We start from the raw sequence: 23,274 nt of genomic DNA, 5'->3' as shown, positions 1-23,274 counted from the left end.
CCTAGGTACCGATGTAAAACATGATATTATATCAAATACATTATTAATATGACGGTTGACTCATAGGCGCAAATAGCGTTGGGGGAGTGTTTGTGATTCGGGAGGAGGGGAGCTATAAAGCTCAGGTCCATACCGGACTCTTATGAGGCATTTCCGTCATTACAAAACCCCCAAAAGTGTTGTAAATGTGTTAAATCTTAAGTTTTTTGGGGAGGAGTAGAGCTTATACGACAGTTGGCCACTTAATCCCAGGCTTCACTCCCCCTAAAATAATTAAAGATTAAACCCATTTACAACATTTTAAGGGGTTTTGGAATAAAAGAAAAGCCTCATAAGAGTCCGGTAAGGACATGCGCTTTAGCCTCCCCCCCCCCCTACCGAATTTCAAACACTATTTGGACCTATCATTGATAGGTACCTATTGTATTGGATGATTGTATTCCCTTAATGTAGATAGATTCTATATATGAATTAGGTAGGCAAAGTGGTCGATTGATAATGTGTCAATTTTTGTAGCAACCAGTGAAGAAATCCACAATATTGACGGTTATGTCAGTAATCCATTGGTGCAACTATGGGGGGTGGGAGGGGGGGGGGTGTGTGCAATGAATCTTTGGCACCCCAAGTTCTAAATTAGCACCCCTTGTCTTAAAGACCTTGGTATGAAAAAAACTGTTAGAGAAGCTATAAAATAATAACTAGTTATAGGGCGTGGATTTTTAAGTTTGGTTAGTATTATTTTTTAAGCCCCGGACGTTCGGAATATTCTTCTGCACCTGTAGTTTTCACCCAATCTTCAGTTGACCGCTTTATATCTAATCCTTAATATCGACGCAGGACAATAGTAAATATAATATATTATGCGAACTTCAGCGACGTATCGCTGAATTATATGTTTTCAAGTTTGTGACACGGATGTAAATGTCGTTTACGAATTCATCACAATTGTATTATTGCGGCCATAATGCTGTGCACCAAATAATAGTATATTGTGGGCATCCTGCACTTCAGGGTATTGCAATACTGGATATAATATAATATGATAATAGTTATTTTATTCTTTTTTTATTAAACCACAAAATAACTATATAGGGATGAGGTACATTTTTACATTTTATTTTTTCATAGTTCCTTAACGTATTACAGACCTCACGTTATTGTAATTTAGGATGCAAAAAAAGATGAATATAGATCTGCAGTACAGTTTTGTGCAATCGAAATAATAAAAAATGTTATACTTCATAACTCGACGTTATTAATGTCTTTGTGGAAAAGTTCAAAAAAAAAAAAATAAAAATTTAATTTAAATAGGTACTTCATTGGAATTAACACGAATCAAAACTTACATAAATATTATCTTTCTATCACGCTATTCGTCCAAAAAGCATTTGATATAATATCCGAGCCCTACTAATCAAACATAATAATATTCTATAAGATTAAAATATAACATTCCAAATAACCTCGCCGAATGCCTCAACAATGAACCTCTAAACATCTAGAATTGTTTATGAGATTATATTTTAATAAGCGCAAAATTCTATTATAGGAATAATATTTCATGTTTTTTAAAAGTAATTACACCAACATGGAAGTTATTTTATTTACAATTTTAAACACAAAACAGATTTTATCAATAACAACAATAATTCACATATAGATAACAATACAATTAACAGTGAAAATAAAAAGAAACTTAAAGATAATATTGGTAATTGTAGTAAATGTAGTTAACGTGTATACTAATGAGAAGCATTGCTTTCTTGCATCATTCATTTCAAAGGTGTATAATTTTTATTGTGTTTAGTAAAATATACTAAATTAAATTTTTTATTTTATACATTTGTTTGTTTTTGGGTTTTTTTTTAGCTATACGCATCACTGCAGCAGATAGCTTAATTTTATTGTATATTTTTATTCGATCGTGTATTATATTTTTTTTATTAAATGTTTCCTTTTGTCTATTAAATATATTTGACGATTTGACTGTAGTTAAGATGTCAAACAAAAAAAAAAGACCGTTTTATTTTTCAATAAAATTGGTCAAGCATGGGTAATATAATGTACATAATAATATACACTTGCCGCCTTTAAGTACCTATAATATTTTAGTGAGCACAATAATTTATCAAACCAGTTCGCAGTAAAAAAAAAAAAATATATAATATAGTATATACACTACTAACTGTATAGTATATATTATTATATTACATAATATATAATGTATATAATATATAGAATATACTTACTAGTTCAGATACTCGTAATACAATAAACAATTTTATGGACAAAACCATAGTAAACCATCAAACTATCTTAAAAAAATCTCATCGTTATGACAAACAAGATGTATTTAAATTTAAATACCAATAGTTATTTTTAAATGAGAAGGTTTAAAAAAAATTTAACGATCAAAAAGTAGTACCTATTGTTCTCAAAATAATTATTGGTATTTCATATACGTCTTATTTGTCAACCCTCTACATTATGTATGATGATAATATCATTATTATATTGTGCATTTACCAATTATTTGAATAATATTGCACAGGAATTATTATTTTATAACATTCATAGAAAATAGAATTTTTCCATCAGTGAAAATATTATAAAACCAAACAACCCGTTTACATACAGGTAGGTACCCACTGATACTAAAAAAGTCTGTAGTTTCCAAATAAACATCATAATTGATTTTTCTATAATTTTTTTTCCGTGCTACACACTCAAGAAAAAATGCATTTATTTTATATTTATTATCTATATAGGCATTTACATCACGAACGAATCCTTTTCAATGCAAAGAGCGTTTAATTATTACTTTGTTAAAGTAGTTTTCACTTACTAAACGAGTGCCTATATAATGGCTATATATTACATCGTGGTAGACAATATATTTTCACGCGAAATACGTCTCGATTCCGATTAACGTTTACTGCGAAGCGGGTGGCAATTCGTATCCCGTTCTCAATCCTTTCGACCCTCCCGCGAGGTCTTAATGACCGAAAAACTCGACGTAATATTTCTATCGCAGACTGCTGCATAGGTACATATATATATATTAATATAATAGCTACCAACGGTCGGGCGGTCTTTACAATATGCAATTTGTCAAGGGGTTTAAGAAATATTGATACTGGACGGAAAAAAAATACAGCAATAAATAATAACATCTCACTCTTAAATTGTTTTTCCAACCCCTTGCAAAAACGATTCGTAATCGATTTTCGACCGTGCACAACAATTAATATATTTTTTTTCAACCAGTAAGACTAGTATGAGCTGAAAAGCACGTTCTCCGCAATCGAAATACGGATTTAAATAAAATAATGATAAAAGTCAAGAAAAATATCGTGATGCCGGGGGCGCCAAAATATGACTATTATATTATTATTATATTATTACCCACGACACCCGACACACAATAATATTATTATAACGATTCAGACACCTTAGAAGTATCTATTGTGTTATTGTTATTTTCCATGTTTTTCTGGAGGACCTACCTCGATATGTGCGGCTGCTGCGGCTACCTGTTGCGGCCCGTTTCCCATTGTTGTAGTCCGATAATGCGACGACGTCAGTTTTTTCAGGTCTGATCTGTGGGAACACGTTGACCCTGTTACAAGGGACACACTGAGACGTAGACGGGTATATCCGTGCAGACGGCTTTTGTGTTATTTGCTTCTCTTGTTTCTGTGATCAGAGGTTTGACCTTTATAATATTACTACAGTAGTAGTTGTACACAATATACAAATACTCCAGGTCTACACTTATCCACCAAAATTTAAATTTACGTTTTTCAGATTTTGATGATCCTTGAATATAAACAACTATAGTAATTTATAGATAAATTAAAACGAATTTTTAATAGGTACTTTTCATTAAAATAACTTAAAATATTAATGAGCGCAATATTTGTTTTAAAGACATTTGAAGTTCAAATTTGAACCAAATCAGGTATAATATAAACGTAAAATAACAATTTTTGTTATTTTGTTGTAATTCAAAAATATTATTCGTGGCCGTTGGGGACTTGAAACTTTTAATCATCAATTATTATATTTTATACACACAATGCATTTTCAAATTCAATGTTTTGGCAAAAATTCAAACTACCGTATTCACTAATAACAAAATAAAATTCTTTAATAACAATTTAAATACCTATATCATAAAATATATTTATTTAACTGACAGACTATCTTTTCTCAGAATCATTCCACATTTGCAATGATTAAATTCAAATGTAAGTAATATAACACATATTATACCAGTGACGGCTATCATAAATAAATATGTATTGCTAAGGAAAATTCAACCACGTACAAACATATAACAGAAAATACAAATTACCGATAAATAATAATCAATAAATTAGTGAGTTACATATTTTAGTTAATTTTTGAGCGATATCAAAAAATAATTGATCTAATAATTTTTTTTTATATAAATCTTAATTTTTATAAATAGGTTACAAAATGTATAATATTTATTATTTAAAAAACCATTTTTTCAAAAGAAAAATTATAATATATATTATAATAGACAATTATTAAGGAATTGAAAACAGTTTTTAAAACGACGTTTATGTTACTTAGATTTTAAGAGGCGGGAGCTTATTTTGAATCCTCAAACTGCACTATACTATTTATTTGAATGGCGATCTAAACGTTGAAAGAAAAAATTTGGAAAATGTAACATTTTTTCTAATTTAGGTATTGGTGACATACCTGTTGATGGCTTATTTAATACGAATTTTACTTTTAGTGAATTTTGTGGTGGAAGGATTTCTAAGCGAACTTTAAAACTAAGCTAGATAGTCGAGTACGGCACAGTCGAATAATAATTTTTCCAAAAAAAAATTTCAAAATTGTTAGTTTTACCTGGGAAAGGGATTAAAAACAATTTTTATAACGACGTTTATGTTACTTTTATTTTTAAAAGGAAGGAACTTATTTTGAAGCCTCAAACTGCACTGTATTATTTATTAAAATGGCAATCTATAAGTTTATAGCAAAAAAATTTAGAAAATGTTACTTTTTATGAACTTATAGGGGTTGGTTAAAAATTCCAAAACAAGTAAAATACGTATAAATATGATCAGAAAAGGGTATCGGCAGCTGCAACATCCAAGTTCGAAAAAAATTAACAAATTTTTTCATTCAAACATGTATAATTGTTTTCCCTGGTTCATTGTGATTATTTAAATTCGTTCCTGAATTGGTTGATTTGGCGTTGGTCACGTGCTAACTGATGTAGGCTTATCGGCATTTGTTTAAATAGCCAACGAGAACATTATTAATTTTATTTTACACCCGTCTTTTGTATGTGCCAACAGATCATCAACACTAGGCTTTGAGATTACCGCTTTTGTCGGTGAGCTCGGACCACCCGACCACGGTTGAAACGCTGACCAACACCTCGGTTGCCTTGCCGTCGCATCATTAGCGGTTTCGCACAAAAGAATTCGGAAGCGCCCGGTCACCGTGGGCGCTACAGAGCACAAAAAGACCGCCGAAAATCAATCTTCCACCGTCGACCGACAATGACTTCATGGCGCAAATCATCCCTCGATCAAATATTGAAACAATAACGGCTACATTTCATATTATAGAATACATATAACATATTATACCTATAAATAGGTACCCTATGGATCGTTGTTGACTTTACTTTTTAAACATAACAAACGGTGGTCAATATAATATAGTATATTATATTATCCGTACATAGGTACACCCACTGTATTTTTTATAATATACTTATAGACTTTACGGGTTGGTCGTTCTCGATCAGACTCGACCTATATACAATAGTCAATATATAGGTTATGTATAATAATAAATAATATACATGGGCTGTATACTGTATAGTCTGGGCCAGTATAGTATAAAACCATTATTACCTCATATTTAATTATTTTTTTGATCGAATAGTGAACGGTCGATATGATTTACAACCTATATAAAAGTTACATATTATTATTATCATAAAAGTTTACAATATACACACACCTTATAAATTATTATTCCTTGTAGGATACATCAAACTTTGAGGTATGTACTTTAAATTAGTATATAGGACTCAGTACATAGGTATAATAATGTATATATAAATATATGAATGAAAAAAAACAATAATATTTTTTCAATTCGTCTAACTTAACTACTTTTAGCAATTTATTTTGTAAGCCAAACGAAAATTTAAAATACTATCACGAACAGTATACTATAATATAGTATACTTATGGTAAACTATAATTGTATTTTATTAGGACATAAAATACATAGTAGGTACATACATTATAATATAATTATTGTTATTGACGTGCTAAATATTTTTATAGACATATGTTTACAATTTGTACACACTTATAGGGATTTTTCTGTTATCTATTAGGTTAATTATTTGATGGCTAATTTTTTGAAATTTAATTCAAATGTATAATGGAATATGATTTCATATATTTTGTTATATTTTATATGTGCACACGTGTCAATAACGTAGTAAGACAATATGGGAGATAAAAAAAACACATTTTTATAATTCCTATTAAGTATATTTTCATAATGATAATACATAATAATATAAATATTAATTAATTAACCAACATAATAATAATATTATGTACCTAACATTGACTGTAAAAAACAAAACTAAAAACACGCTTTGGCCATACATAAACGTAAAAATAATTTAATTAGGTAATTTAATATTTGTATGATTTTCACCAATCTAAAAAGGAAAGTTTGTCAACAATGATTTTCCATTAGGACATTTTGTTTTACTTACTGTATTAATACAATACAAATGTTGATTTTTGTCCTTATAACATAATATTTGTTTACATATACATACGTACGCCTAAGTTACATAAATCATATTATGTATAATTTATATAAGGTATTTTTTAATAGTTAAATTATGTTTGATTTATTTTATTAATTTTAAAAGTTTTATGATATTATTTTATATATTATAATATATATTAAATATATATTTTATAGACTAATAATGTTTAATACCGATTTCACTTAACCATATTATGTTTAAATTTGTTTTTCACTAAGCTACGACATACGATTAAAAATTGGACGGACGGCGAAAAAAGTTGCGCGTTAAACTGGTACAACTCGGGATCTACAGGCATAATAGGATTGTACCTGTACACCCGTGCGATCCGTACTTCACGCACAGACGCAGTTTTATTGTTTGTATTCATAATTATAATGTGGTTATTTTGTTGCAGCCCGTCCAATTCACAACAACAAAAACAAATAATAAATTAAACAAAAACATTGAGCAGTGTTTTGTTGGTAAATAAAAAAAAAAATTTACCGTGTGCTAAATATTAGCTTACTGGACTGAAACACGTTCGTTTTTCAGATGAACGAAACGTATATATATATATAGATGAAACGAATAATATAATATATTTTGGTCTGAATAAGATGTAAGCATCGATTGGCGAGAAGAGAAAGCTAAACAAAATTAATGAATTTTGGTCCTGTATAATATTATAGTATGTTTTTCAACGATTTTTTTTTTTAATCGATCGAAAAGATTTGTTTTTATTTGTTATATATTAAATATTAATTAGATTGTTTTGTCTTGATTGGTTTAACGGCCTAACCACGCACATGTTAATTTTATTTTGTAAACGGAAACACGTATTACTACAAAAAAGTATATTAGTACAATATTATATATTAATTATATTAATAATAATAATATTTACTTGTAATAACGACAAGAGACTATAGTTGTTCATACGTCACAATCGACTAGATACAAATATAAATAGACTAAATTAATATTATTACTTTTTCATAAGTAATAATATGCACCAAAATAATGTTACACAGCACGTCTTAGAGCTTAAACAAAGTTATTACACTAGACCTCTATGGGACTACGCGTAGTATTATTTTATTATGTAAACATTAACGAGGTATACTCAAATATCGTGTAACAATAGAAAAAAAAACATATTTGCCATAAAAAAAACACAATTTTTATACTAACAATGTTACAAGCAAAACATTCAACGTATGAGTATAATTAATACGATAGTTAAAAACTTAACGAAAATCCATAACAAAAGTTCGATACACTTACGCTAACGTATAATTATATTTATTATGTTATATACACATTGTCGGTAGTAGATTGCCGATACAAATATTATATAATATTATGTATAAATTTATCATTATTATTATAATTAATTATTATTATTTATGTTAAATATCGTTACATTTTTATTAAAATTGGAAGAAATTCATTACAATAATTGTTTTCACTCCGGAATTTCGATAATAATTTATCCTAATTATGTACCTAACCTATATGACATATACCTATTTTTCCTATAGGGTGTATTATAATATGTGTGTGTATGTAATGGCCGGAAGTGAAAGACTTTCGTCTATTTGTTGACTTTTGGGGCGCAAAACTGTTTAGTGGATGGAGGTCATCGAGTTGAGCAGTTCAATTCAATATACGCGCGACCCACAGTTATTTGAATTGTCCACCCCTTGAGCTTGATTTGGCAAACGAATAGTTAGAGATTTTACAAGTGCGTTTCATTTAGATTAATATTATACAACATTATTGTGCAGGAAACCAAAAAAATAAAAATAAATAAAAACAATTTAATAGTAGTTTGTAACGTTTGCTAAACATCTTTTGGAAACAAAACGAAACAAATAATATGTCATGTAGTGTCTTACGAATAGATTACCTACACACACAAGATAATAATCATGACACGCTATCGATGAAATCTCAATCGGATCATAACGATGATGTACAAAAAAAACTATACTATACATAATAATAATATATGACTACGAAACAAATGTCGTAGTATATTATCGAGACCGTTCGGGTGATGTTTGTAACATTATATATTTATATATTAGGTATAAATAATAAGCGCTGTTATTGTACATAATAATATAATAACAAGAGGTCCAAAGCGGTTATATGACGTTTCATCTAAAAACAAAACCTAAAATTATAAATAGATAACAAAATATGTATTTGTCTAAACTCCAGCCTTTTGAAATTTCGAAAAATCGTTTATATTATATTATTATTAAATACATATTATTATAATAATACATATTTCATAATATTATGTTATACTTAAACCAAACTGTAAGGTAAAAAAAAAAATCGCCACGACTAGTCTTTCAGAAACGAACATTTTGAAAAACGCAATCTTTCCCGTTTTGCCTCCCCGGAAAAAAAAGTGGCAGCAAACGCAAAAATCGGGAATTCTATTATATTAGTATTATTATTTTTTGGCTTAATATGATTGAGCAATTGATTCCATTTTTGACCCTCACTCCCCAATGTATAGTAAAACACACACTGAAAACTAGCCGTGCGCGTGTCGACGACGTTATTGCTTATATTTTGTTGTAATGTCATATTGAATATATTATATTTAGGTATAATTTTTTTGTAGGTTTATTATATTATTATTAGTAAATTATATAGGAAGGAAACCGACACGCGGCGTCGACGGCCGAACGGGATGCGAGCGATTTTGTATTTTTCGCGATGCGCTCAGCTGCCCTCCTCGACCATCACCGAGTGCGCTAGATGGAGCTATAGAATAGGACGCTCCCCGAAACGACAAACTGATCGATATTTACCCAGAACACACACCCTTGTATGAGTACGAGGCGGCGGCGGGGGGTATAGTGTCGTCTTTACTATATTATTTATATATATATATACATATCATCATCATCATCATCATCATCATCATCATCATCATTATCATCATATAACGGAAGAAAAGAAGCAAAAAAACTTTGCAAGTTTCACACACGCGCACGCACACACAGAAACTCGATACGTTTCGATATTACCTACCTGCAGTATTATAATATTGTAATATAACAAGTCACTGATTCTATCTGATTAACATATTATTATTGTTAGTGTATATTATGCATGTAATATGTATATATTGTATATATAATGATAATATGCAATACTGGAGGTGTGCAGCTGCAGGTCATATTTTAATATTGTCGTAAATGTTGTTCCCGGCTGATCGAATTGTATTATAATATAAGGAAAATTATTCTATATATTCGACGTGATGATGTTGAACGATTATGAAGGTATATTATAGTAGATATTTAATATCTCGTACAACGTCATAATGTACAACGATACATATAATATTATACTATCAATTATTATTATACTATGTGTGGGGTGGGCACGACGAGGGGCGGGTGGGAAGGCGATGGAAAACTTAAACGAAAATTATTACTTTGCTAGTCGTATAATAGAGCAGAGAGTGAAGTGTTGTTACCTTAACGGTCGTCTCTTGTGGGTGTGAAAGTCTTCAGACCTCATATGTGATTATCGGTGGTTTGTTTTAGTCAAAACGAACGACAAAATTAAAAAAAAAAAAAAAACAAAACGAAACAAAACGAAATCCTCTCCGGAAAAACGTCTCCGGGGAAATCAATCTCAATACGCGGCGAGCATATATATATTTATATATATAATAATATGTAGGTACGTAAGTTATCGCGAACACGTGATTCCAACACGAGAAACGAAATGACAAAAAATTCGTACAAAATGTCATAATATTATACAATATTATAATATCATTATTATCTAAAAACCGTTTGACGTTTATAGGATTGACACGACTAATTTTCGCGCACCACGCGCAAACTATAATACCATATTATAATATATATAGTACAGGGGGTACCTATAATACTGCGGCGGTGACTGTTGAGCGATGAGGGGCGGTCGCAGTGGCGATCGACCACCGCGACTGCTGTAGAAGTCGACGGGGAGCGTGGCCTGGGCGAAACGGACTCTTTTACTACTGCTGCTGCTGCTGCTGCTGATGATGATGATGAGGAGGAGGAGGAGGATGAGCAGGACTCTGGCGGTGCGCGAGGTGGTCATCGCGGTCTCGGCGGCGACGGCGACGGCGGCGGCGTTGGTGGTGTTGGTTGCGGTGGCGGCGTCGGCGGCGGTACTGCAGTGGACGTCACACGCTGTCCACGCTGGCGAACCGCTCGCCCAGTTCGTCGCACACGTGCTGGCCGGACGACGGCGTGGGGCTGAGCGACCGGAGCGACGGCGGCCGGGGCTCGTGATGGTGTTGATGGTGGTGTTGGTGGTGCCGCCGGTGCCGGTTGTATCCGCCGCCCACGACGCCCGCGCCGCCACCGACGCCTCGCCGGAACCGATCGCGGCGCCCGGAGCCCGACCGCCGTCGGCAGCACAGGCACCCGGCCAGCATCAGCGCCAGAACTGTGCACATGGTCAGCACCGCCGACAGCACCACGTTGTCCATGGCCTCCGGTTCCATCGCACCTGCCAAACAGCACACGCACGCACACGATGTAGTAGGGGTAGTAGGTATAGGCCGCGAGATACAAATAAGGATTGGTGGAGTGTCTTAATAATAATAAGGTACTGTGGCGATGACGTCGCGTGGTGGGGAGGTATATATAGGTATAAGTATGATGGTCGTTGGGGTGGTAAAGTTACAGTGGAGGAGGTAGGGATGGTCGTCGGTCGAACAGGCTGTGCCAAAGTGTGTGTGTGTGTGTGGGGGGGGGGGGCATTATAGGGTCTTTGTTTTTATGCGTTGCATTATTTTTTTTTCGCTTTGTTCTTCGAACGATAATTTATCGTTGAAGTCGACTACAATCGTGATATATGGTAAATTGTGGAATCTATCAACAGCAACCATACGGTTACCAAGGCATATTTTAAAAGTTGTAATTATTATAAGTTTAATTAAAGGTACCATTAATTCTTTATTTTTTTTTGTCTGAGAAGGAAGGAGGTAGTATTATTTAAAAACGTTTGTACCTCCTTGAAAATATATCGTGGGTACATGCTATTCATAAAAACGAGGGGAAACATCTCAATGTAGTTGTCTCATTGCGTTGTTAAAATTAAACGAATTAAAATGCCTACACGAAAACAATACAATACCTGTGTATTTTATAGTACATTTAAAATGGAGTGTAAGTGAGTATATTATGAATAAACTATATGGTGTTTAATAGTAATAGATTTTATGGGGGTGCATTTTTAAAGAAATCCGTGGATAGGATTTTAATATTTTAATGAAACGAAAGAGCTGGTTGTACGACTTATAATACCATGTTTCCACCCTCGCCACTTTTACCGCACTGGAATTATATCGATTTTATATCCCGTGTATCCCACCAAATCGTGGAAAATCCCACATCTATGGTAAAACGTAGTGAAGTCCTGTTTTTAAGATTTTACTCCTCTATATTTAGTCTCTAATAAAAACTAACCTCACTTTTTATTTTAGTTGGTCGATTTACTCCTAATTTTGATTAAAAGTAATCAATATATTAATGACTAATGAGTATGAACGAAATAATTACCTAAATAATTAGTCTGATTTGAAGTTTTGCAAATTTGTGTACGAAAGTAAAATTGTTCGACAGAATGTTTTTCCGCCGGTACACTATTCTTACATATACCCTCCGCGCCGTCGAATATCGATTAAACCCGCCTCCGTAACGTAAAGTGTATATATATATTATGTAATATACGTTCTTTTCGAAATAAAATATTCCCGGTCGATCGATATAGTTTTGGCCATTTTATTTCCATCACGTATGCTGTCATATAGATACGCGGTGGCGGCATCAATATTGTTTTACGATCACGCGCCGAACAACACATTCGGCCGATTCCGCCGGTACCTACGGAGAATATTTGGAGACGAGTGTGTGTACAGGATGATTCACCAAGATGTATTATAATCACCCATCTTTTTCTTCTCCGACAATATGCAGTCATTCAGAATTTGATATTTGGAATGTTTAAATACGATACTTATATAGGTTTTCGAATTATTGAGATTGCATGTACTACTATTAAGGTGTGGAGCCCCGCGGAGATACACACTTCTATTTTTCAAATGAGAACTCAATTTTTCTACTGTAAATTATTTAGTGGATATTTTTTCCGGAAATGTTGACGTATAAAAAGCAATATTCGAACGAGCAGTTTTCGAGTAATTCAACTTTAAGGATAATTATATTGTCCATTATGATAATGGGCTTGGAAAATACTGTGCCTATGGTAATTTGAAAATGTTAGTAATTTAATATATTAATCTATACATATTTATAGTTTATAAAAATACTATAGCTCAAGTATAATAAATACTAGATCCCGTATTAGGTATATCTTTTTTCCATTTTTGTAAAATCATTTTTAAGAACTGCCTACTATCCTCAATGTAAGCTTTTTAATAACTGAAAAACCACTAGTTTCATTTTGAATTAGGTAGGTACATCAACAATTAAAAAAAATTATCAATTACAAAAGGTGAGTTCTCATTTGTAAAGCAGAACTTTGAAGCACCACATAACAATCCTTGAGTAGTGCAAAAATCTCAAAAATGTAATAATTAGGTCTTAAGTAAATTTGAAAATTCCAAAAATAAAAAGTTCCTATAAATTCGTTATTAAATGAAAAAATGGGGACGAGCATGATTGGTGAATCACACTGTATACACACACATACAGGAAATTTGTATTCGGTTCATTACTACAGTTATTATACGACGGGACTTCGACGTGAGCGTATTTATTTATATATATATAATATATATTATATACACGAGATATTATAGTCGAAACGCGCGCGCGGAGGGTCCGTCGTAAAACCACACTTAAATGATTTATGATTTTTAGATAGTTCCACCGCCACTACCATAATACCAGCACTAGTTTACTGCCGATACACAAAATACATATACCTATATATGTATTACGTTGTGTATACTTGCAGTGTTATATTATATTATTATAATATACGGTAAGTATTTACACATCACGCTCGCACGAAAACGTGTAACTATATACGTTTTTGGTGAACGCGCAACAAAAAAATATAAATGAGTTATCGAGTGAACGCGAATTAAATAATCGTACGTCTTCGAGGCAAATCTCTATTTTCTCGAAAACATGAATGTGAACTTTCCGCTTTATATAATTGCGTACAGTGTACACGTATATTGTATACAATATAAACTACGTGTCGGCAACCTCCGACCACACTTCGTACCAATATGGTTCCGTCTGCCGTTTAAGATTAATATTTGCTCGTTGAAATTAAAATGTTTAATAATAAATTAATACAAAAACACGCAGTCATTCGGAGCATGGTAGTCATTATCACTATTTTAGTGTTTGTGATGTTTGAAAACTAACCATCGGTAATTCTATTTCATTTATTCATTTATTTCATATCAATATTGTATATTACATTAATTATTAAGACGTAATTCTTGTGTTATTTATAGGATAAGGAAATATTTACCTACTACTAAAACTATATTGTTAACATATAAGTTTTATATTTTAATTACTTTTAACATTATTTACATAAATAACATACATAATAGTATTTCTAATAATTTCAAATAGGTACTATATTTATAATAAAAATCCAATTTTTAGATTTAAGTCGTATAACTGCGATAATATTATAGGTAATGTAATATAATATATTATTCTAATAAACTAATGTAATAATATAAATATGTAAATCGTGATTCGTTTTAACAGTCAATAAAGAGAACATTATCAAAATATATGGATCAAGCACTGAAAGTATATCCCCTTAAACGTAGGCGGAAAATATCGTTAAATGTACATTAGGTTGCCTAATGATCTGGGCGATTTTCACCGTAAATGGAAAAATCTAAACGACCATCAACAATATAATAATGTTATATTCATATGATTTTATCCGACTTGAGTAAATGCGACGGTATTACGTGGCCCTATTTTTTCCCCATTTTCAGTACACGTCATCTTCGTCGGGCGTCAATGACATTATCATTACAAAGGATCTAGTAAATAATACTCACAATTGATCTCGTCCGACACGTCGTTGGACCCGCAATTCATCACGTTGTTGCACCTCAGCTGATTGGATATGCAGTAACTCGAGTTTTCGCATTGAAACCCCGGACACGAGTCGGAATTGTCCAATACTTCGGTCCAAGTCGCTGCGAAACCGGTGCCGTTACCCGATTTGTCGGCCACGACAAAACTGTAACGACAAGCATAATATTATAACAACTATACCATTATATTTGTATCGATCAGAAGCGTTGCCGAATGTTATTATATGTCTATATACTATATATTATATATATTCTGATGGATCGGTAGGTGGTACGTGTAATTTTGTAGCTTGGGATTCTCTGAGCGAAGTTTTACGATGATGTATTTTTTTTAAATTTGTATTATGTCCGTGATCTTTTTTTTCGGGTAGTAGCTTCTTCCGGATTCGATCAACTCGTGCTCACCCAGTTTCCGGTGCGAAATTAATGGTAGATTGTACTTTATTATATATATATATAAATATAGTACCTACTAAAAAGGTCATTTATTTGATTTTCTCACGTTTTCGTACAATGTGGAAGGAAAAAACGTTCCAATTTACGACACACGCCCCTTTATCCTAAAATCGATTTTACTTTTTCTGTTATAGTTTAACGATTAGATACTTGAAACTCTCAGTAATTAATTGTAAGACTAATATAAAAATAGAATACAATTATTTCCAGTTATTATTTTATAAAATATTACATTTCTAACCAAGTTTTGTTCAGAATTATGTATTTCGTTTGTATAATATCGATTGTTATTAAAAAAAAAATAGTGACTGTTTTCTTTTCATTATTTTACCTTATCCTGAACTGATTGGATTCGGATAGAAATTGCCACGACTCTATGGGCTTTTCACCACACAACTCCAAAGGCGGTTCTTCTACGGACGGCCAAAGTCTGACGACGGCCGTCGCACAACCTCTAGCTGCAGAAATGGTAAATTAAAAGATACATATTAATAAATTGCGTCAATATTATAGTGCAACTATATTATACTTTATGGCACCTACACTTGTACAGTGTAAAATTTTAATTAACATAATATAATACGCGTTCTAAACGAATGATTTATACTTACTTGCTGGCTCTCCTTCCACCGAGAACGAGACAAAGTTGAGCAGTATTTTGTAATTGGGCCTGACGTTTATAAACCAATTGCACGTTCTGCTCGGCATTCCTTTTTCCGGTGCAGTATATTTGAGCGGGAAATTCGGACTCTGCACCTTTCCAGAATCTGCATTACTGATATTACTACCGCAGTCTTGAAACGAAACGAAAAAAAAATCGATTATTATTATTATGAAGAAGAATAATAACACGTAATTGTGTGTTACACAGGTACATGTTTTCCGGGTGGAAGATGATTCGAAGGTATGCTAATGTATTAGTGAACCGCGCAACTTACCACCGAATATCGGCTTGGCATCGTCGAAAAAATATCTGGCCTTAAAGCCACTAGAGACACCTTCCGAGTTTGTGTGCAGTAGCACCTTTAGGCCGATCGCTCCCCGGTTCGATTCCAACGGTCCAGGGGCTGTCATACCGCAATATCTACCGACGATTTTCTCCGTGCCATCTTTGTAAATGTTATATATTTCGAGCCAGTCCTCCTTGCAAACAAACACCCTGAATAACAATATTATATTAATACAAAATAAAGATGCAAAATATGCATTTTAATCTTAGCCATAATAACTAATATTATTAATATGTCACGCAGGTGTGGTAAAATTAGTTTTCTCGCAGACAACACATAAGCGTGACACACGCTGTAAGAATTAATATCATTGTTTCATTACCCAAATTGGACTAATGAAATGTTGGCTACGTCAACTTTGATTTTGAACTGATCGAATATCACGGTGACCTGTTCGTTGGGCGTAGCCAAGAATAGAAACGTACAGTTGAGCCCGTTGGGATAGTTGGCTGGATGTCTGGGCGAGTTGAAGTCTCCTCGCTTCTTGGACTCGCTACGGTAAGTAAAATGACACGTACCGTTCGGTGCAGCCGTTCCGGGTATAAGATATTCTAACAAATAGCAGAGAATAAAATAAAACGTTTTAAAAAAAAATTTACTACCAAGCGCTTACCAGTTTCAAATGTATATTTTGCTTTAAATCCTCGACCGTGTAGTTCGCCACTACTGAAAACCATTGCTAGTCTAGCGCCTTCACTCGTCACTACCTTTTCGTCGGCCTCGTCACCACACATTTCGTAGTCAAACTTGTCATAAAGATCCATGGCTTCTTGACCTCTCAAGTATAGTTTTAGGTAACCGTCCGTGCATCTTAAATTAAAATAATGACATTAAAAAACCGTTAGATCCTATTGAAATGTGGTGGTAAAATCTCACTCCTGTTCATTGAGATGTGCTTTGGGTATGTTGAATTTTTGGAATTCTAGTTTAACTCTTTCCAAATCCTGTGCACCTTCAAGACCGTAAACGAAATACCGGCACACGATTTTTGGGATGTAAGGAAACGGATAGTTAGGACTATATATGTATCCCGACGAGGTTCGTTTACTTAACACTTTTTGATCGCATTCGGTGCCTCGGACGTGTTCTCCGTCGTTTATACCGATAAAATCTAAATAAATATACGAAAATTAAACTCATTTAGTGATGATAATAAAAGTTTTTATTATAGGAATATTTCAGTATGTGACTTATGTGAGAGAGACTTACCGAGTTTGACAAAACTTTCACTAAATTCAAACATGCCTTTGAAACCGCGGTTCTGTGTGTTTGCGGCCCGATGAAGTGTGTCGAAAGTTACGTATAAATAATTTTTAGTAGAGTAGACCACTAAATTTCGTTGTTGACCGCAGTACTGGCCGATCAAAGGGCTTGTAGCATTTGATCCATCATAAATGCTTACGATGTCAAAAGGACAGCTGCGGATAAACAAAAACCATGATATCGTAAATTTCGTAAATTTATGAAGCAAGTATAATATTATGTATAATTCATATATATTATATTGGACTAAAAAACGCTTACTGCGGGCCTCCGTAAAATAGGTCAAAGTCTCGGAATTCTAACCGCACCCTCTGGTTGGCTTGTCCGTGAAATAAGTATGTACATTTCATTCCTTTGGGATATATACCCGGGTACGTCGGCGTGAGTATGGTGCCTATTTTTTTCACATTAGAATTCACGACGAACGAACACGGGCTGATCGGCGACGGCGTTCCCAGTTGGAATGCGGCTACAAACACACACACACACACACACACACGTTTACGTATGACCATATTATAAGCAATTGAGATAAAGTTCGGGCTGCGTTCTAATCTACATATAGGTGTGCAGTGGCTTGAATAGATATTTTATGAAGTGCATGCTTCATATGTAAAAGTGGGGAGGGTATTTTAATAATAGATTCGTTTATAATTTGAGATTAATTTATATATTTTTATGAATTGAGTTTGGTGGGGTGGAGGGTGGTGTAGGTGTAAGCCATCCTCATTAACATGGGAAAAATTGGTAGGTGGGTACTTATTTTAAATAGTCGCTTCATAGAAAAAAAAAAGTAAACGCCACCACTGCAGTCTGCAGATGTATAATATGACCTATACAAGATTCGATAAATACTTACAGTCGTTGCTGAACGAATAATAGCCCTCAAACAACGATGGCGAAGTCGTATTCTTGTCCGTGTAGAAGCTAAACGCTACCGTTCTGTACAACGACGTCCGGTCCCTCGGTGGTATTAGGCCACAGTATCTACCTCCAAACGGCGAGTTTATCAAATCCTCCGTATCGACTTGTTGAACCTCCGAGTAAACGTCCACGTATTCGTGCACGCATCTGTGAACGATAATGCACTTATAAATGTACAACATACAATACCGTTTAATAGCACACATATAGATATGCCGACCCCAGGAAATTGATTAGTATGACGTGTACTTTCTGTACAATAATATTATAACTTATAAGGCTTCAACTCGTAACTGTATGGACTCGAATAGGTACATCGTCATAATGTAATGCGTCATATGCGTATAGCAACAATTCATAACAATAATATAGTATAAGAACTTTTGTTCTTAATTTTTAAACAAATATAATAAATCTAATCGGCGTATTGGTTGTTATTATTATTATCGAGGGTACTGGGTAGGCGGTCGACCGAAACGCGGTGAAATTATTTAAATAATAATATCTTATCGAAAAACGTATCATAGGACTGTTTAAAGCTCAAAAGGAGCATCTTACTCTGGAGGTGTGCTTCGGAGCTTGAACGCGGTGAACGAGACGAAGACCTTCTGGTGCGAGGCGGCCACGAACGTATACACGCACACTTTGGACTCGCCGTAGACGTTGGTGAACTCCGGAGCCCGGAACGTGCCATTCTGCGGACCGTCGTTGCTCACAAACGTCTTGTCACATCCTATAAACACGCGAGGAACCGTCAATACCGTCGTATAAACGAAACTATAATATTATTACTAATGTTGTAAAATATTTGCGTACGAGACGCGCGTGCACTTTCAATAATATTAAGCCGCGAACGACGCTTACCGGACGACGACAGCGTTCTCTGAGCACTAGCGCATACCGATAACAACAACAGCAACAACAACGACGACAATGGCACCATAAATCTGCTACCGGCATGCCAATAGTCTTCGGCCATGTTATGTCCTTGAAAAAAATACAACCAAATCACGTGACCACGGTTTGCAAAATAATAATAATAATAATAATAAAACAGACTTGATTGACACAAAACTACTTACCATAGCGGCAAGGCAGTATGGTTTCAATCGCAATCTCAAATCGTCATCCGGAAAGTTACATCTAACGAGCTAATCTAAACACATAACAAAACACTTATACGATATGGTATATTAGGAAAATACCAAATGTATAAATATGGCACACAATTACATCCAGTGGCGCAGTTAGGGGGGTGATATGGGTGTAGAAAATAATTATTATTGTTACCTATATGCTTCAGATTTCTAAAAAATATATTATCACATGGTTCAATTTCATATTTGATAGGTATTACTATATAAATATGAAGATTGATAACTACAATAGAGTGTGTAATGCTCCTCACAAGTTATATTTAAAATTTAAATACCTATAAATTTAAAACTACCCCCTAAAAATCCTGACTACTTGCTTGATTACAATGATTACATCTATACCTACGACTAACCAGCTATAGAACATACAAAAATAAACCACCACAATATTACACTAGATTTAGCCGATGCTAGATTGCAGGAATAACGCGTATGTAATATTATTGTGGTATCGAAATCACATTGCAGATGCTCCAGTTGTGGATTGACCGTATTTTTTAGGGGAGGTTGCTCGATTTTTTTTTTTTGTGGATTGGGTACGTATTGTCAGAGACATGTAGGATCTCGATTGTGTGATACCGAAGGGCACATATTACAATATGTAATTATATAGGTAGCTATATCTAAATATCTTACAATAATAATTAATAATATTATGACCGAAATGTCACACATAATAATACCGTGGAATGAGACGAATAAAATCACGAATGCATAATATTATAATATGGATAGTCGATATTTTGTTAAAATGCATAATATAACACATGCGTGTGTGTGTGTGTGTGTGTGTGTGTGTGTGTGTGTGTGTGTGTGTGTGTGTGTGTGTTGACAAGTATATGGATGATGGGTAACAGGGTTAGATCACTTCACCACGCCACTGCAGTCGATAATTCATTATTATGATTTAATGCGATGCAAATACGTATAAAAACTTACGCGTGTCCTGGTGATCGATCGAAATCGCGCAGCACGCGCCCCGTTCGAAGTGCGTGCCGCTGTATACGTCCAGGTGAGCGGCTACGGTCCGGTCCGGTAAACTGCGGTATGCGGTGTGCGCGTGTACATACGACAACGCCACTGCACCAGCACGCGCCCCGTCGTTCGGTCCGGCACGCGATGGCCGTGTCGTATGTGTAGGGTATACGACGGCGGTTGTTGAGCAATTTATCGGTTAGCGGGCGGACGTTGGCGAGGGGTGAAGGGGGGCTCGGGACCAAAACGGAAAAACCCGAAAAACCCGAGAGTAAAAACAACGCGAAAAATAACTAGGTCAATTTCGGTGGCGATGCGTCTTGGCGGTCGTCGTCGTTTCAGTCGTAGCGACGGATCGTTGTCGGCCGAAAAACCGCGTACATATAAGAGCAATACGATGTAATAATACGCCTACGCTACAATAGCGCAAAAGCACTGCAGCGCGCGCGACGATTGTTGTTGTTGCGTTGCGCGTCGTACGCGGGTCTGACGCGAGGTGAGCAGCGGCGGCGGCGGCGGTTTCAGTCATGATCCGCGGGCGAGTAGTGGTAACGATCGGGCGCGCGCGCGCAGGGACCGGCAGCTCCGAGCGGACGCGCGCTCGACGGATCCCGCGGCGGCGGCGTATACGCGCACGGCTCGGGGAGGGGCCGAGCCGGCGACCGGGCGTGCGCGGCCCAGGCGGATCGAACTCGGCGGCGGCGGCGGTGGCCCACGCCCGAATCGGTCAACAATATTGCCGCCGCACGCCGGGTGGCGGCGGCGGAAACCTCTCGCGCACTCGGGTTAGCGCCGCGTCGTCGTCGAGAACTTTTATAATATTATATAATAATAGTAAACGTTCTTTTATAGGGGTGGCGGCGAGACGACCGATGCACCGCTATACCAATATAATAATTTAATATATTGTACATTACTACATTAAAATGCAGTTTTTCAGAATACCTATGCTGCAGGGTGCGATTGTTTGTGGTTTTTTTTTTTCGTTTTCCAAACGGCAATCGTCGCCCGAAGAGGATATCAGACTTTTGAAAAAAATTAAATTAAAAAAAAGCCGCTGTAGATCTGAGCCCAGTGGTGGCGGCGAGAACTATTAATTTTAATTACACATTTAATATTATTAAACATCACGCGTATTCGAGGCGCAATTATTTTTTTTTCATTATCGTCCGCATACCGCCACACCCTGCCAGTCACCACTCAACCTCATCATAGCCTATTTTATAGCTCTGGTTGAAAGATATAATATAATATTTATACCCCAAACACACTGTATATAAATTATCCTATTATATAATTATATTATAGTTTTGCGAAATCTCCTGAATCGAATTGCAAGACGAGGGGTGTTCTATAGACTATAATAGTACACGCTTTAAGAACGGCAATCACCCTGTAAATTCAAGGCTTGAAATCGATTTTAAATATCGATAAAAAAATCTTCTGAAATCAAATGATTATCAAATTTCAGTTTTAACGATATTCAAAATTTATATTGAAATCGAAAAATATTTACTGAAATCGATAAATTATATCAAAATAATAATCTTAGGTATTATAATTCATATACAAATTGATCCATTCAACTTAAGACACTCATCATTTTAGAAAACAATATTGTTTTGAATATATTTATTTTACATAATTGTAAGACAATACAAAACAACATTTAAAAAAAAATTCTATTTTTTACTATTTCTTATTTCATATTATTTAGAATATTTCGATCTACAAAAATCAAATTTCAGATCTGTAGCTTATTAGTTATAAGTACCTATGTAAAAAAAAATGTTTAATATAGTTAATAGTTTTTAAAAAAATTGGTGTCTTACGTTAAATGGATCACCTGGTAATACTTGTATTATAACATACATTTTTATATAACACTATAATAGTATTATTCATAGATATAACGATATGTAATAAGTTATGAGTTATAGTTTATAATTAATAACTAATAAGTAATAATTAATAGAAATCAAAATTTAAATCGTAAAAATATAAAAATGATACTTGAAATCGAAAAAAAATATGTTTAAAAACTAATTATAAAACAGCAATTGAAATTAAAAACAAAAAAAAATAATTTGGACATTAATCCCTGCATGTAATATAGGTACGTATTAAATGTCTAGGAACTATACATATTCCATATTATATAATAAATAATAATATACCTACCTACCTAATAAACGATGAACACGCGCATAATAGTATTAATATTATATAGGTAGTATAATATATTTTATTATACTAAATCACGTCGTTGTTTATCTGAGCTGCTCAGTGATGTACTATACGTCGCGGTTACGTTGCAAATATATATCCCTTCATCCCGATAAAATATATATTATCCTTATGCACAGTATAATATCATATATTATTGTTTAGTATAATCCAATAAGACCACAATTAGTCGATTTCTATCGGCTAGGTATTCCGGTATTCGTGGGATCGTGCCTAATTTTACAATAAAATATATAAATAACGGGAATCTCTCTGTCTGCAGTACTCTGT

General features: G+C 34.1%; 1 protein-coding gene across 1 annotated transcript; it reads right to left on the bottom strand.

The window, feature by feature from the left end:
• Positions 1-9,441: 9,441 nt before the first annotated feature.
• On the bottom strand, positions 9,442-21,254 carry LOC100167885 (tolloid-like protein 1). Its single transcript, XM_001945767.5, has 15 exons — positions 20,722-21,254; positions 19,708-19,781; positions 19,490-19,612; positions 19,184-19,358; positions 18,561-18,772; positions 17,963-18,170; positions 17,648-17,856; positions 17,315-17,549; positions 17,052-17,248; positions 16,761-16,989; positions 16,367-16,587; positions 16,040-16,222; positions 15,760-15,886; positions 14,934-15,118; positions 9,442-11,374 (listed from the first exon to the last, which is right to left on the bottom strand). The coding sequence occupies exons 3-15, from the start codon at positions 19,602-19,604 to the stop codon at positions 11,046-11,048; spliced, it is 2,625 nt and encodes an 874-aa protein (XP_001945802.2). The 5' UTR covers positions 19,605-19,612; positions 19,708-19,781; positions 20,722-21,254; the 3' UTR covers positions 9,442-11,045.
• Between the last annotated feature and the right edge of the window lie 2,020 nt (positions 21,255-23,274).

The sequence above is a fragment of the Acyrthosiphon pisum genome, chromosome A2 (assembly GCF_005508785.2).
Source record: "Acyrthosiphon pisum isolate AL4f chromosome A2, pea_aphid_22Mar2018_4r6ur, whole genome shotgun sequence".
NCBI lineage: Eukaryota > Metazoa > Arthropoda > Insecta > Hemiptera > Aphididae > Acyrthosiphon > Acyrthosiphon pisum.
Note: the sequence above shows the minus strand (reverse complement) of the source record. Positions and strands in the feature narration are given on the sequence as shown.